Below are 15,578 nucleotides of genomic sequence, written 5' to 3'. Positions count from 1 at the left end.
ATGCACAGAGATCAGTGATTTGCACATGAAATAGGAGAAGAAAAACTTTGTCACACTTTACGATAAATAACTTCTTTCATGTCTGCATAATTTTATTTATATTTTATTTCAAAAATTCTCGGAATATCTACGTAACCGACTGTATAATTCTACATGCGGTTATAATGTATATAGAATACGTATGCGAAAAACAACTTGGTAACATAAATTCTGTTTTGCGGATACCATTTTGCTAAACTGATCGTCTAGCTAGTTCTTCCCACTTATTCTTCTCAATTTCACGCGATCGGATCTCTCAGAAGGTGGAAGTTACATAACCGCGAACGTTCGCTTCGCCATAGGTAATGATACATCGACTACGTTATCGGTAAGAGTCCAGGTGTAACACAATGGATCAGCAACAACAGCAATCGGGTAAGAAATATCAAACAACGGCAAATTCACCGGAGGCGGCTATAGCTAGCGAGGTCTTCGATCAATTTTGCAATGCCACCACCCTTAAGTCCATACTTGGCCATTATCGACATCTTTGTGAGTTGCTCAAGATCAAGCCGAACACGATAAATCAATTTTATCCAAAATTGAAGTCGAAACTGCGATCGTGGAAGGCGCAAGCCTTGTGGAAGAAATTCGATCAAAGGGCTAATCACAAGTGCTACAATCGCGGAAAGGCATGTCCCAATACGAGGGTGAGTTAACTCGTCTGCTAACATTGACAAACGATATTTGTTCTTTTCAAAGGATAATTATTAAAGAGAATTAACTTTCGTTTGCAGGTTTTGATTATAGGAGGTGGCCCTTGCGGACTTCGATCCGCGATAGAGGCACAACTGTTAGGTGCAAAAGTTGTGGTCGTTGAAAAAAGAGACCGCATGTCTAGAAACAACGTCTTACATCTTTGGCCCTTCGTCATTCAAGATCTTCGTGGATTAGGCGCGAAGAAGTTCTTTGGAAAATTCTGTGCCGGCTCGATCGATCATATCAGCATACGGCAGCTGCAGTGCATCTTACTCAAGGTCGCCCTTATTCTCGGCGTCGAGTTCCATGAGAGCGTCAGCTTCGAATCGTTGATATCACCACCGGATAATCAAGAGGAAGCCAGTAAGTACTTCCTTCGATTAGAGCCATGATCCTATTATAATCTAAATATTAAAACATCGTATTTTTCAAAGTATACGATTTGTTTGATATGTTAGAGATAATAAAGTGTACAATGCCTTTACTCGTAACAATTAATAAATTCATTGAAATTATCAAATCGAAGGAGGATTATAAATTATCAAAATGCATTTATTATTCGAAAATGTCTGATAGTCTTGGCTTTAACACCGTATGAACAGAAGGTGTGTATATATAGAATATATAAAAAAGCCTGAATGCAGTCGAAACAACATGTTTGTTCGATGCGAAGTCGATGAACGAATATTTTTCTAATTGATATTTTGTTATGTGTATTCTATAATTAATTCGATAATTCTTTAGATTTCTTTTACCAAAGTTCAATTCGTTTCTTTGTTATTTGATTCACAGAGATCGGATGGAGAGCTAAGACCTCACCTACCGATCATCCTGTATCGCAATACGAATTCGACGTGCTTATTGGTGCTGATGGAAAAAGAAATACTCTCGAAGGTTTTAAACGCAAAGAGTTTCGTGGGAAACTCGCTATTGCAATAACAGCTAATTTTATAAATAAAAGAACCGAAGCCGAAGCACGAGTTGAAGAGATCAGTGGTGTCGCATTTATATTTAATCAAAAGTTTTTCAAAGAATTGTATCAAGAAACGGGTATCGATTTAGAGAACATTGTCTATTACAAGGACGATACGCACTACTTCGTCATGACCGCCAAGAAACATAGCTTGATCGATAAAGGTGTTATTCTTCAGGTGAAAGTCACATAGTATCTGTAGCAAAACTATTGTCGATTAAAAGGCTTTACTGCATAATTACGTCCATTTATAAGAAACAATATTATAGGAAAGAAGCGATATTTATTCCAAATTTAAAATTAATTTTTCGTTTTTAGGATCATGCTGACACTGCCAAACTCTTAGCAAAGGAAAATGTAGATCGAGAAGCATTGATGTTGTATGCGAGAGAAGCTGCTGAATTCTCGACAGAGTATCAAATGATGGACATGGAATTCGCCGTTAATCATTACGGTCAACCGGATGTGGCTATGTTCGATTTTACATCGATGTACGCTGCAGAAAACGCAAGTCGTGTTTTACATCACAACGGGCATAGATTGCTCATGATTCTAGTCGGCGACAGTCTTCTTGAGGTATGGTCTATGCTAAATAGAATCTAATAAGAATTAATTCTGCCATTAGAAACTTCATTGGTTATCAGTCTTATTTTTTGATATCTTTACTCTCCAAAATTTTAGATTAAAGTAACAATGTTATATGTTTCATAAATCTTAGCCTTCTTAAAATAAAATTTATTTTATTTATAATTGTTTTAGCCATTTTGGCCAACTGGATCTGGTTGTGCAAGAGGATTTCTTAGTTCGCTTGATGCTTGCTGGGCGATAAAAGGATGGGGTACATCCCTGACACCGTTAGAAGTAATAGCTGAACGAGAATCGATATATAGGCTTCTTGGTCAGACTACTCCAGAAAATTTAAATAGGGATTATGCCGCATACACTTTAGATCCTCATACAAGGTAGAAGCTTTTACTTTACATTATACGTAATTTTAACGTGATTTTCTTTTTATATAGATATCCGAATTTGAATTCTCATTCGGTTACTCCTGCACAAGTGCTTAGTTTGGTGGATACAGATGATCCAGAAATAATTAAACAACCAGCAGTACAAGCTGAAATTGACATCCCTAAGAAACGGCGACGTCGTGGTAAAATAAAATTTAAAGATTGCCTATTATTAAATATGCATAATTAGAAGATAAGATTATTCTCTTATTTATACAGGTATTGGATAAGCATTTCTATTTGTTATAGATCTTAGAGCAGACTCTCAAGTGCACCCGGACGTATTGCTTCGTTGGTTACAAAAGCAGGTTGCTCTTTACGAAGGCGTACATATAGAAGACATGGGTGCTTCTTTCAAAAGTGGTTTGGCTATCTGTGCCATTATCCATAGATATCGACCTGACTTAATTGATTTTTATAGTTTAAAAACAACAGAAGTAGCAACAAATAATCAGCTTGCTTTTGATATTTTAGAAAAGGAACTAGGCATATCTCCGGTAAATTATTAGATAATGGAAGATTAGTCATTTATTTTAATAATGTTCATGTTATATATTAATATTATTTTTAGATAATGACCGGAGAAGAAATGTCCCAATGCGACGTTCCTGATAAATTAGCTATGTTTTCCTATTTGACTCAAATATACGAAGTTTTTCGCAAAGAGATTCCCCATATAAAGCATCCTAAATTGGTACATAAATTTAAAAATATTTTTATTATAGTTAAATTAAACATTAATATTATGTCTTGTTTGCATTTATGATTTATAGGAACTAGACAATGAAGAAATATCATCGCATCTAATATTAAGCCATTTGACGGCCGAACAGAAAGCACAACTACTTGGACATATTGTCAAACAAGAAAGTGCAACGCGAACAAGACATTCACGTTTACGTCAATCAAGTGAAAATATACAACAGCATGGAGATAAAAAAGGTGATACCATCAGCCGGCGGTCTAGGAAAAGACGAAGTATGGAGAAGATTGGTGCAACAGTGGTAAGAGATAAATGTTTATTATTCAAATAGTGCTATGCTTAAATGTTTAAGATTTTAGTTATAACATTAGAATACGCGAGCTATTATTATAAACAGTTATTATACGCTCTTATAGTCACGGTGGCAGAAATTCGAAGATATAATACTTCATGGGCTATTCATATCGTTATTTATAATTCTTGGACTTACGGTCACTGTGCTACGGGAAGAGGTTATTGCGTTCTGACTGTCATGCATGATCTGCCAAATATGAATGGAACGTTTGAAGATTATCGGTTACATACAAACTTTTTATATATATTTGTATATATATTGAAACAATACAACTGCTATTTTCTGAAATATTTTAATTTATTTATAAAATACGCGTAGAAAATATTGTGGAAGAAAAAACGTAATTATTAGCAATAGTAAAATATGCTTCTTTGCATGTAAAACAGAGAGATAAATATGCTTAGTATATTTACATCTTAGTGAGCTTCACAGCAAAAAAGATGGTCTTCTTTTAATTCTTTTTTATAATTATTTTGTTTAATTTTTTAATAATAATAACATGAATATATTTGAAACATATATACACACACACATATTATAATATGCAATACACAATACAAAATATTGAAAACAGATTCAGTTTGTCAAAAATTAGTAGTTTATTTTTATTAAGTTAACACATACTATACATTTTAAAAACTAATGTGAAGGAGGAAAGGCTGAAAAGACTCGATGAAATAGAAAAGAATCGTGTCGAACATATGAAGAGGCGGCAATTCTTACGAAAAATGGCAACACAACAATTCTACAAAAGTATGCAGATGTTGCAAGCAAATGCAAAACGGGAAAGAGATGAGCCTTTTGAGGATTACTCGATATTCTTATATCGTCAGACTGCTCCAGATTTCAAGGATAGAGTGAAAGATCTGGAGCAGAAAATCTTGCACCCAGTAAGCTAGATACTGTGTTATGTGAGAAAATTTCTTACGTTTTTGAAAGAAACGTTAATTTTCTGGTGTTTGGTTCTAAAGTGTTGTCTTACAACTGCTTTATCATAAAATTTTAATATCAATTCCTAACCACTATCAATGGTGCAAACTTTCTTACGCAAGTAAACACGGAATGATAATATGCCATGAAACAAGTGTTTAATGATTGCTTTGAAAATAAAAGATGAATGTCTTTCCTACAGGCTAAAAATAATTAATACATATAAAAACATGTAATGATATTACATACGTGTGAGCATTGTTAGGAATTAAGTTAGTAATATTTAGAAACCAATTAATACAGTACTTAAAAATCGTAAGAAATGAAAACATTACTTGTCTAACAATAGTATAATAACTTATAAGATGTTTTAAATTTAATCTTTATTATATAAATACAGATGATATAATATTATCATTATTATTGTTAAGATAAATGTCGTATGCGCGATTTATACTAATTGGCTTCTAAATTCTCAATTTATATTTACAATAATGTATAAACTTTGCTCTTATGATTGCTTGAAAAGCTCCAGATTTCTGTTTGTTGCATGTATTATTTTCATTTTTTTATATTTTGTTTTACTTACATATTTGTTATATTTTGGTTTGTTTTTAGTATTTTGTTTTATTGTTTTATTTGCCTTTAATAATATGTTAGTATTATTAATTTAAGCTTGTGTATTATATATTTTTCACAGGACAGAGAATCTAAGTTACATGCCAGTCATCATAGGTATGGAATAGATGAAGAATTTTCCGGACGAATAAAAAATATTGAACATAAATTAAAGGGTTCTGGGTTGCCAGAAAAAAAGCCGAGAGATCTTCTACGTGCTATTGGTTTGTTATTTTATAATTTTATATATTATACATTTTATATTTTAAAAATAATATATATTTTTAAAATAATAACTATATGTATAATACCTCAAGGCAAAATTGAAAAAACCGATTGGAATATTAAAGAAATAGAAAGAAAGATAGAAGAAAATAAAATGGGCCATGGAGTGCGACATGACAAAGTAGAACGAGTGCCGAAATGGAGTCGAGAACAGGTTGGCTAGAAATAATATTATATTATTTAAAAATTAATGTTTTTCAGATATCTATATGCTTTATTCAGTTTTTAGCTCGACAAATTAAAATGGAGAAGAAGGGGCATGATCCAAAGGACGTAAATAGTAAGTATGCCGAAATTGACAATACCCTTAAAAGTATTGACAAGAAGATTAAAGAGGGTAGTGTACTTGGACACAATAAGGTCTCAGCTATGGCTGAGCAATTTTCAAGTAAAACGCAGGATACAGAACCTAAGGTGCAAAAATCGGTAAATATTATATTTTATTAGTTTATAGTCCTTTTTATATAAGTGTAAATATTTTATATGTATTTAATATTATAGATAAGAGATTTTTAGACAGACTGTATTCAGGAAATACATAAACAATTTTGTACAAATTATGACATTTTGTGTTTATGTTTAATAATTTAAATTTATTTTTCAGAATACTAAAACGCCACTTACATTACCTGCGCAAGGAGGTTCAGAAATGTGTCATTTTTGTAATAAGAGAGTTTATCTTATGGAAAGGTTGAGTGCAGAAGGCAAATATTTTCATCGAGGTTGTTTCCGTTGTGAATATTGTTCAACTTCATTAAGAATAGGTTAATATTATTTCTTCATTTTCAATAAGCAGTATATGTAATTGATGTGAACAGAAAATTTAATATTAAAATATAATGCTTTTAAATTGTAGGAAATCATACATATGACAGATTAAAGAATGGTGGACGCTTCTATTGCACACAACACTTTGGTCTTTCAGGAACTATGAAAGGTAGAATTGAAAAGAAGAAATCTACAGTAAATAAAGAAAATGTAGCAAATACATCTGCTAATACAATAGTTCCAGAGAAGGTAAATCTTATATAATTCAGATTATACATAATGATGTTAGAACCATATTTTATATTTATATTTCAAATTACTTTAGATTAATATACAAACGGAAGGAGTCGTAGGACTTGACTTACTTGATCGAGGTCAAACACCAGAAAGAATTGAATTTGAAAATTTAGCAAGAGTATCAGATACGGAAGAAGCACACAGTCAAATGGACGAAGACGAATGGACGGATAGAAATTTTGGTGCTTCTGCAGCGGAAATGGGCTCCAGCGATGATATTTCTGATATGAGGTAAATCTATAAAGAAAGATTTCAATTATATTATATTTATTATTTAATGTATTATATTCTCAGTGATTCAGATGACGATAATGAAGTTTTTGAAGAAGCAATAGATCAGCCATTGACCACAGAGGGAACTTTAGAATTAGCTAAAAATTGGACACTTCGTTATTCCAATTCTCAAAATGCAGCCGGACAATCTGATACAGGAAGTAATGAATATGAAGACTCCAGTGATGAATATACCAGTGAAGGTATGATCATAAAATAATTGAGATTATTATTACGAAAAAAAAGTTAACTAGTTAATTATATTCTTTTAAATTCTATGTAACAAGATTTTTATTAAATTGTATATAGAGGATGAAAGCAGTACTGCAACAGAAGATGAAGATGATGCGCGTGCTCGAGAATTACGCAAACAAGAGGTCTGGTTGCCAGTTCCTCCAATGAGTTCTGATACAGATACTGGTTCAGAAACAGAGGTGAAAATTTTTCAAGACTCTATAAGTACAGTAAATCAAGATTTGTTAATATTTCCTGAATCCACTTTTATACATGACCCTAGTATAACATCGCCCTCCATAACAAATATAAAAAGTAATAAAATAGAATCTCCTAAAGACGATATTATTGGAAGTAATATTGAGAAAATTGAATATATTAATACAGTACAACCTTCCATAAAAGTAGATGGGCCAACTAAAAAAAGTGTAATTAATAATGGTATAAATATAACTAATCAGACAATGTATTCTCATATGAATATTGATAAAGATCTTATTAATGATGATAATGTATTATGTAGTAATAACATTGATATGAATGAGAAAAATACAAATACAGATCTTATTATTATAGATAAATCAAAAATTATAGATCTTTCAAATGAATCTCTGAGTCAGTCTTTAAGTACAACAGAATCGACTCATAAAATTTCTGTAAGTAATAATGAAAACTTACCAGACTTAATTGCTTCTTCTCCTAAGCCAAATAGGCAATCATTACCATCTTCATTGTTTGCCATTGGCGAATCAATTAAAGAAATATTTCAAGATGCATTAATGAATATTGATGCTGATGAAGATTTAATTAAAACAGAAATAAATGATGATAATAGTAATAAATCTGATTCATTAAAATTGTTTATAAATACATCCGAAGATGCTACATGTCCAATAGTTACTGTGACATCACCTTCTCCTACAAGTGAAATACCACTTGAAAAATTCTGTGCCGATTCAACAAAATTAACAATACCTATAGAAGTAATTAAATGTCCAACATCTGAATATAAAAATACTGCTTTTGATAATTTAAAACACGATTTAAAACAAAGAAGAATGAAACATGCAACAAAATTACCAGAACTTCGGCCATTATCTGTTGAAAATGCACAATTTCAAATGAATAAATATTTTCAGGGCAATATTAATTCTAATACGAAATTCGATAAAAAGATTATAGATAAAACTGTTCACAATGAAAATATTGCTGATATAAATGATCAAATGTTGGATATTAAACCTAAATTATCAGATAAAGTTGATACAAAGAATATAATGAAATATTTTCAGATAACGAAAAATAATAGTCATAAGAATGACAATAATAAAAACCAAACAAATAATTCTGTTATAATAAATACAAAAGTAAACAATAATGTGAATATTAAAAACGTTAAAGAAGAAGATAAATTTGATATTAATACTAATGTTAAAGAATTCTCTCAAATTAATAAAGAAACTGAAATCAATGATATAGATTTCAACATTAAAAAATTCCCTCAAATTAATAAACAAACTGAAATCAGTGATGCAGAAAACCATCTCAACCTTAAAGAATTCACACAAATTAGTGAACAAACTGAACTTCATGATGTAGAAGATCGTCTTTTTAATGACAGAAATTTGCAATCAACGATTATAGAAAAGATAGAAAAAATACTTACTAATAATGATTCTCTTAAATCTTTTACAAATTTGTCTGAATCTATAAATGTAGAAAGCACTCATATAGAAAATGAATCCATAGATCAGAATATACAAAAAGATGATGCTTTGTATATAAATTCTGATTGTCAAAGTAATAATTTTCCTGCACTTGAAAGTTTAAATAATGTAGAAACTTTGTGTGAAGAAATTTCTGATAATGAAATTGATTCACTTTTGAAATTAAATAATATAAAAATATCCAATAATACAGACATGCCCAGCCATTTAAACGAAATACCAAAACGGCCAGAACGAAAATATTCAATTCATTCAAATAATAATTTATCTAAAAATAATGTCCTTTACACTGAATCTACTTACACTCCTGAAGTTCCAATGAGAAATAAAAATTCTAAAACAAAATTATCAATTTCTAAAGAAAGTATAGTACCATCGAACATGGAAGCAAAATCTAAATTAGATAACTTGATTTCATCTTCCAATAATAAAGAAATAACCGTACAATGCGATAATTTCGATTTAAAAAAAAGTAATGTCCAAGAAAGTTTTAATAGAACAGAACAAATTCCTGTGTCAATATCAAATGTACATTTGAAAGAAAAAAGTTATCCTTCTGATAACCGACCCTTGTTAAAAAGAACTTTTTTACACGATTCCACAAAGTCTGTTTGTTCCTCTAAAAGTGATAAAACTAAAAAAGATAAATGTATAATTTCATAAAGTATACTAAATAATTAGTTCTTAAGTATATAGAAGATATGAGTGAATTGTGTGTGATAAAATATAATTTTGGCACTTGACTGTGTCAAGGACATATATTTTGCAACTTATGATAATTATTAAAGCATATTGTGAGATGTGTTAATAAAGTACATGAAAACAAGATAATACTTGGCTGATGGTGATACATATCATAAGACCTGAAGCCATTAAAAGTAAGGTAACAAATTTCTATATATGTGAATGGCGTGGTATTAAATTAATGTAAATTAACAGATATTTAAACTAATTAATTGTTTGTGCTTGTGCAATATTACTAAAACCAAAGATTTTTCTCACCAGGTTATTGATATATTTACAATTGCCACCAGCCATTACTTTATTATAAATCTCACTGCTTAACTTTAAATAATAGTGTTCTAATACATTAAAATGAGAAATACTAAAGTTATTATACGGAAACAAATACAGGGTCATATTGTTTTCTCTTTGTGGCTACTTTTAATAAATATTTGTAGTTTTATCTTATTATACTAATATGCTAAATGATTTTTAGATATTATTAATATGTGAGATATAGCTTTTTATATAATATGATAATGTATCCATTTGCAGGTTGCTTCCGACGATGGATCAACAGAAGAAAGCGAAGAAAATTCGGCTACAGAAATATCTACAGATTCTGAATTTGAGCATGATGGAGTTACACCAACAAGGCATGAAATTCCAGAAATTACAATTAATGATGCATACGTTCGAAAGACCAGGGGTAATTATGTGGAACCTAAGAAAGTGCAGGTGAAAAGTAAAATAATATCATCAATTAATGGAAAGTTTAAACAAGAAAAGGATTCAGAAGGTAAAGTTGATTCGGGAGATTTAAATCCTATAAAAAAAACAATACAAGAAACTAAAACTGAATCAAAATCTCCAATGCTTGGATCTAATTTCAACACAAACAATCTGTCACCACTAATTAATCCACGAAAAGGTGACTACCTATTAAATCGCACGCATTCTACAGAGGGAATTGCATCTAAATTGTCTTTAGAACTCAAGAAAAGATATTTGTTGGGTGGATCAGCTCTTGGTGGCTCCGTTATGAAGTCTGGTTCTACTTCAAATGTAGATACAAAATTAAGAAGTCTCACAGATGCAATTTCTCAACATCAGAAACTTTTAAATCCAGCTCCTGAACCAAGTCCAACAATGCAAGCATTTTTACAAGGCACAAGCAAATTACACTTAAGTAATAGTCAACTTTCTCCATTATCACCTACTATGTTATTTTCTTCTCAATCTGTTAGACCACTATCAGTTAATCAAGTTTCTAAAATCAATCCAAACAATGGTTCTTATGAACATAAAGCTGCTAGTGGAATATCAGATCCATCTAAAATACATCTTCCAGATTTGGTAACAGAAACAAGTATTTTAAAATCTAGGACTGCTCCTAATGTCAATGAATCTATGAAAGATGCTGAAAAAAAACAAATAGAAGAAAAAATTTCTCCCAAAACTAATGATACCAATACAAAATCTTTGATACTAGAGAATGTTAATGCTCAAAATACAGAAAAAACTCATTCTATGGGTTTAGATGAGAATATCAGTTGCCGCCCTCGTAGTCCATTACATGAAACATCAATTATTGTTCCTGAAGTACATTGGGTTAAAAACAAAAAAGAACTAAAAGAAGCCGATAGTACAGAAGACTCAGAAATCGATAGTGATTCTTTATCTTTAAGTGATGTTGAAATAGAAGAAGATAACAAGGGCGAACAGTTACTTACTACAAATTTATCTCCGCCAAGACTTCAAATTCATAGTACAGATGGAGATCTTTTGTTGGACGAAAGTATTGAAAAGAATAAGGTATTGGATATCTGTTCCACATTTGAACCAGATTCTATCGAATGTTCAATTTTCCGAGATGAACAATCAAACAATGAACAAATAGTAACACAATTAATGCAATCATCTTTGAATAACGATAAATTAATTGAAGTTTTAAATAACAAAATAGAAGAATGTGATTTACATGATAATAATAAACAAAGTATTAGCAGTTGTAGTAGTCCCGCGTCAGTGACATCTGCAATATCTAATAAACAAGATGATTCAGAGGAAAACGATGTAACAACAACAGCTGCGCTTACTGAAACAGAATTTTCAGAATGGGCTCGCGATGGTCAAGATTTAGTTTCTTATGACTTACAAGATACTGATTTTGACATAAATCCTGAATTTGTAACTAAAAGAAAAAATTCAAATTTATTCTATGGAAAATCATCTATGTGTAATACGACAATGATGAAAAGAGAAAATCCGGAAAATACACAAGCGTATACTTATAAATCGGATAGAAGAACAGAACTTCCATCAAATAATACTTCCGAACTTCTTGCAAATGGAGAAAACATTGATTATATGGATACAGATAATGAATCTCTTTTAGACGACAGTCTTCAAGATGCGACTAATACAGCATTACTTAAGAACAGAGGATATGTTGAATTTGTAAATATTAAAACTATTGATTCTTTGAGAAGTAACATAACCGATGCACCAATAGCAACATTGGAATGTGAAAACGACATTTGTTCAGAAGAGGAAATCGTTAACAATGAAAATATCATTGAAATCAATCCTGTAACTATGGATGATGTCATGAATAAATTAAATGGTGCTACAAATTCTGCAGATAATAAACCTCAAGAAAGTTCAATTTCGAATAATACAGAGTCAAGAACTGTTCAAGAGGCACAAATTATTTCAGAAACAATTAACAATGACTCATTGCAATCTATGGATGAAGATAGTTTGTTAATAGTTGAACCTGCTGAAGATACAACTACCAGTGAAGTCATTACAATACTTGCTAGTCCTGTTAATCCACAAAAATCTATTGTGCCTAAAGAAGAAGTACATGAGCAAATACAACAAGGAAAAACACTCGCAGATTCGAGTAATCCGGATTATTTAGAATATGTAAAGCGTCTTCAATCAAGAATTGCAGAATTTAGTAATGCTAAAGATTCAATAGATGTCCGAAAATCCAAAAGAAAAAATTCTAAAAACTTGGCGCAAACTCGGACAGCGGAATTAATAGCAGAAGAGATTAGAAATCAGGAGTCATTCAATAATAATAATCTCAATTCTCCTGCCACTTCTCGTAAATTAGAAGAAATTACAAGAGAAAGATCTAAGCAAAAAAATGTTATTGAAGATTTGTTAATGGATAAATTGGTTGCACATAAACAAAAATCTGCAGAAAAGAAAGCCAGAAGAGCAGCAAGGGCTTCTTCTTTTAGCTCTGTACTATCTCCAGTGAAACTACCTACTATCGCTGCTACTACAACTAATAATACATCTGCAACTAAATTCGTACCAACATCTTTAGAAACGCAAATTAGTAATACTACTCATAATATGACATTTGCTGATGCCAAAAAAATATTGCAGACAGAACAATCATTACCTGTTGATTCTAATATATCATCTCAAAAAACAGAAAACAATGAAAGTACTTATAAAAAAAGCACAAATCAAGCAGAAAAATATGAAAATTCTGCATCTTCAAATTTGCATAGTGAAATGGACAAGGATTTCAAAACTCCTATTGCTCCACCTAGATTCAAACATGAGGAGGCTAAGAGAACAACAGAAAAGGCACGACAAGACGCAAGAGAAAGAGCTAGGTTGAAAAGTGATGAAGATCTAGGATTAAGTCCGGAGGATAAAATCAAGGAATTAAAAATGAAGTTCGCACGTCGACAACATTCGGTCGAAGAGAGAAGAAAGACAGAAGATATAGTATCACCCGAAATTAAAAGCAGATCTTTTAGTTTCACTATAAATAAACCAGGATCCAAGCTTCAAACGAGTAAAAGTACAGATAATATGAAAGCAATAACAAAAAAAATGAATCTTAAAGATGTATCAACCATAAGTGCAAAATCAATGGACGAATTATCAAAAGCAACTAATGCTTCAAATTCTGATAATGCAACTGGTGGAATGAAAGGAGAAACGAAAAAAGCAAAGGATCCAGAAAGACGGAAAAGTATTATTCAAGCAGTTTCTGACTTCTTCTTCAAGAAGGAAACGTCGGTCTCTCCGCAGAAGGACAAGCTATCGATGTTCCGCCTTACATCAAAATCTAAGGGCAAAGTAAGTGAAGGCAAATTTTGATGCCACATTACCTTGAACGTGGTGCGCACGTTTTTTTATCCATTTCTAACTGGTTCGTCTTAAAATGTTTCAGTTATATAAATCATATTCGGATGGGTCAGATGTAAGCAACTAAGTCATTGATATTAACTTTTGCCATATTAGTTTACTTGTGCCAGTATTTGTATTAGCTATTGCATATCATGAAGGTACCACGATTTTATTTTCGTTTGCTGTATACTTTTCTGAATGCTTAACAAATTTTATATGTACGCCATGTCCAATTGTAGTTTCTAGTAAATGTTGTGCCTTTGCACTGTAATAATGATTTTTTTTAGCAAATGACAGTAGTTGTATTAGGGTTTTACTTGAAACATTCATGCTTTTTTTAGAGAGTGATTTTATTTCAGTATCCGCTTTTAAACAATGTACATAGTGTGTATTGAATATACCCCAACTTTTATATGAGATTAAAATCAAAATCTTATCGAATTCAAATAAAAATCATTTCCATACATTTTTTCAGATTGATAAAGTGGATTCTACAAAATTAAAGGCAAGGCCCAAGAGTGTTTGTGAAACTATGCTTATAGGAAACTACCTCAATGAAAATCCTCCAGCTATCCCTCCACCACCTCAAGATTATATTAATGTTACAACACATATTTCAGGTAATAATTGTGAATATTAAAACAGTGCGATATTGTGATATATTAGAATATTTAAATAAATTTATTTTTATGTCAGATGACAGTTTATCAGAAGATGATACAAAGACTGCAGCTTTGTCTACATCTCAAGTACAAAAGGCTATTGCTACAGAAGGATCTTGTAATAGCATTTCACGTAAAACAAAAACAATGAGAAAATTAACACGGCAAGCACAATTGAAACGGTATGTAAATAGAAAAATATTTAAAAGATTTTATGTCATCAAAAAGGAAAAAAGTAACTGCTTGATTTGTAGACTAAGGATGGCACAGGAAATACAAAGAAAATTAGAGGAAACAGAAGTAAAGCAAAGAGAATTAGAGAGTAGGGGTGTTAGTGTTGAAAAAGCACTTCGTGGAGAAGGAGGTAATGTAATTATTTATTACATAATTCTGAAAAATTCAAAAATATATCGTGAATACACATATACGTTACCATGTGATATTAGTTTATGATAAATAAAGATAATTCTTAAAAACATAGTTTCGTAAAATCGAGATGATTAATCTTCGCCAATTATGAATTGAAACGAAATTTTGTATACATCTTAAATAGATTCTTTAATGATATGAGGTGTTTAGATTGTTCAGATAGAGAAGAAGCAGATTTATTAAGGGAATGGTTTGATTTGATGAAAGAACGTACAGAACTACGTAGATATGAAAAAGAACTTCTAGTACGTGCACAAGAAGTACAATTGGAAGATCGTCATGAAAGATTACAACAAGAGTTACGTGAACGTTTAGCTGATGATGGTAAATGTCTATAATAATTCTTTTAGTTTTCTATAATAAATAATATATTAATAAAACATTTAGTATTTAATTAGAATTATGTTTTTGTATTGTTTAACACTTATATCTGGGTTTTGTTAGATGAAAAAAAGACGAGTGCTGATGTTGAAAAGGAAGGAGAAATATTGACTGAAATGTTAGAAATTGTTGAAAAACGAGATACACTTATAGCTCTTTTAGAAGAAGAACGACAGAGGTATTGCAAATTGTGGTCGATTTTGTAATATATTTTATTAAATGTATAAATGTGTATATATATATATATATATATATATATATATATATATATATATATATATATATTATATTATATTACATTATATTAC

At 30.8% G+C, this 15,578-nt stretch overlaps 1 protein-coding gene across 9 annotated transcripts in view; it reads left to right on the top strand.

Annotated features, from left to right (window-relative positions):
• The window catches only part of Mical (Molecule interacting with CasL), a 29,998-nt gene that overhangs the window by 11,504 nt on the left and 2,916 nt on the right, over window positions 1-15,578 (top strand). For 6 of the 9 annotated variants that reach the window (XM_085659883.1, XM_085659882.1, XM_035873420.2 and 3 more), the window contains 25 exons: window positions 342-689; window positions 777-1,101; window positions 1,531-1,889; window positions 2,030-2,287; window positions 2,471-2,673; window positions 2,731-2,864; window positions 2,971-3,218; window positions 3,293-3,415; window positions 3,495-3,725; window positions 4,430-4,669; window positions 5,410-5,551; window positions 5,645-5,766; window positions 5,835-6,038; window positions 6,217-6,376; window positions 6,469-6,629; window positions 6,706-6,908; window positions 6,972-7,153; window positions 7,260-7,384; window positions 10,190-13,747; window positions 13,842-13,871; window positions 14,274-14,418; window positions 14,495-14,642; window positions 14,715-14,824; window positions 15,040-15,213; window positions 15,334-15,448. In XM_085659883.1, the coding sequence (XP_085516009.1) occupies window positions 390-689; window positions 777-1,101; window positions 1,531-1,889; window positions 2,030-2,287; window positions 2,471-2,673; window positions 2,731-2,864; window positions 2,971-3,218; window positions 3,293-3,415; window positions 3,495-3,725; window positions 4,430-4,669; window positions 5,410-5,551; window positions 5,645-5,766; window positions 5,835-6,038; window positions 6,217-6,376; window positions 6,469-6,629; window positions 6,706-6,908; window positions 6,972-7,153; window positions 7,260-7,384; window positions 10,190-13,747; window positions 13,842-13,871; window positions 14,274-14,418; window positions 14,495-14,642; window positions 14,715-14,824; window positions 15,040-15,213; window positions 15,334-15,448 (8,000 nt within the window). In that variant the 5' untranslated portion in view covers window positions 342-389. Of the gene's footprint in view, window positions 1-341; window positions 690-776; window positions 1,102-1,530; window positions 1,890-2,029; window positions 2,288-2,470; window positions 2,674-2,730; window positions 2,865-2,970; window positions 3,219-3,292; window positions 3,416-3,494; window positions 3,726-4,429; window positions 4,670-5,409; window positions 5,552-5,644; window positions 5,767-5,834; window positions 6,039-6,216; window positions 6,377-6,468; window positions 6,630-6,705; window positions 6,909-6,971; window positions 7,154-7,259; window positions 7,385-10,189; window positions 13,748-13,841; window positions 13,957-14,273; window positions 14,419-14,494; window positions 14,643-14,714; window positions 14,825-15,039; window positions 15,214-15,333; window positions 15,449-15,578 lie in introns of those variants that run through there. The other 3 variants (XM_085659888.1, XM_085659887.1, XR_004839059.2) reach the window with 3 other exon arrangements.

The sequence above is a fragment of the Vespa mandarinia genome, chromosome 10 (assembly GCF_050613455.1).
Source record: "Vespa mandarinia isolate Hongniang chromosome 10, ASM5061345v1, whole genome shotgun sequence".
Lineage (NCBI taxonomy): Eukaryota > Metazoa > Arthropoda > Insecta > Hymenoptera > Vespidae > Vespa > Vespa mandarinia.
This window is presented reverse-complemented; position numbering and strand designations above follow the sequence as displayed.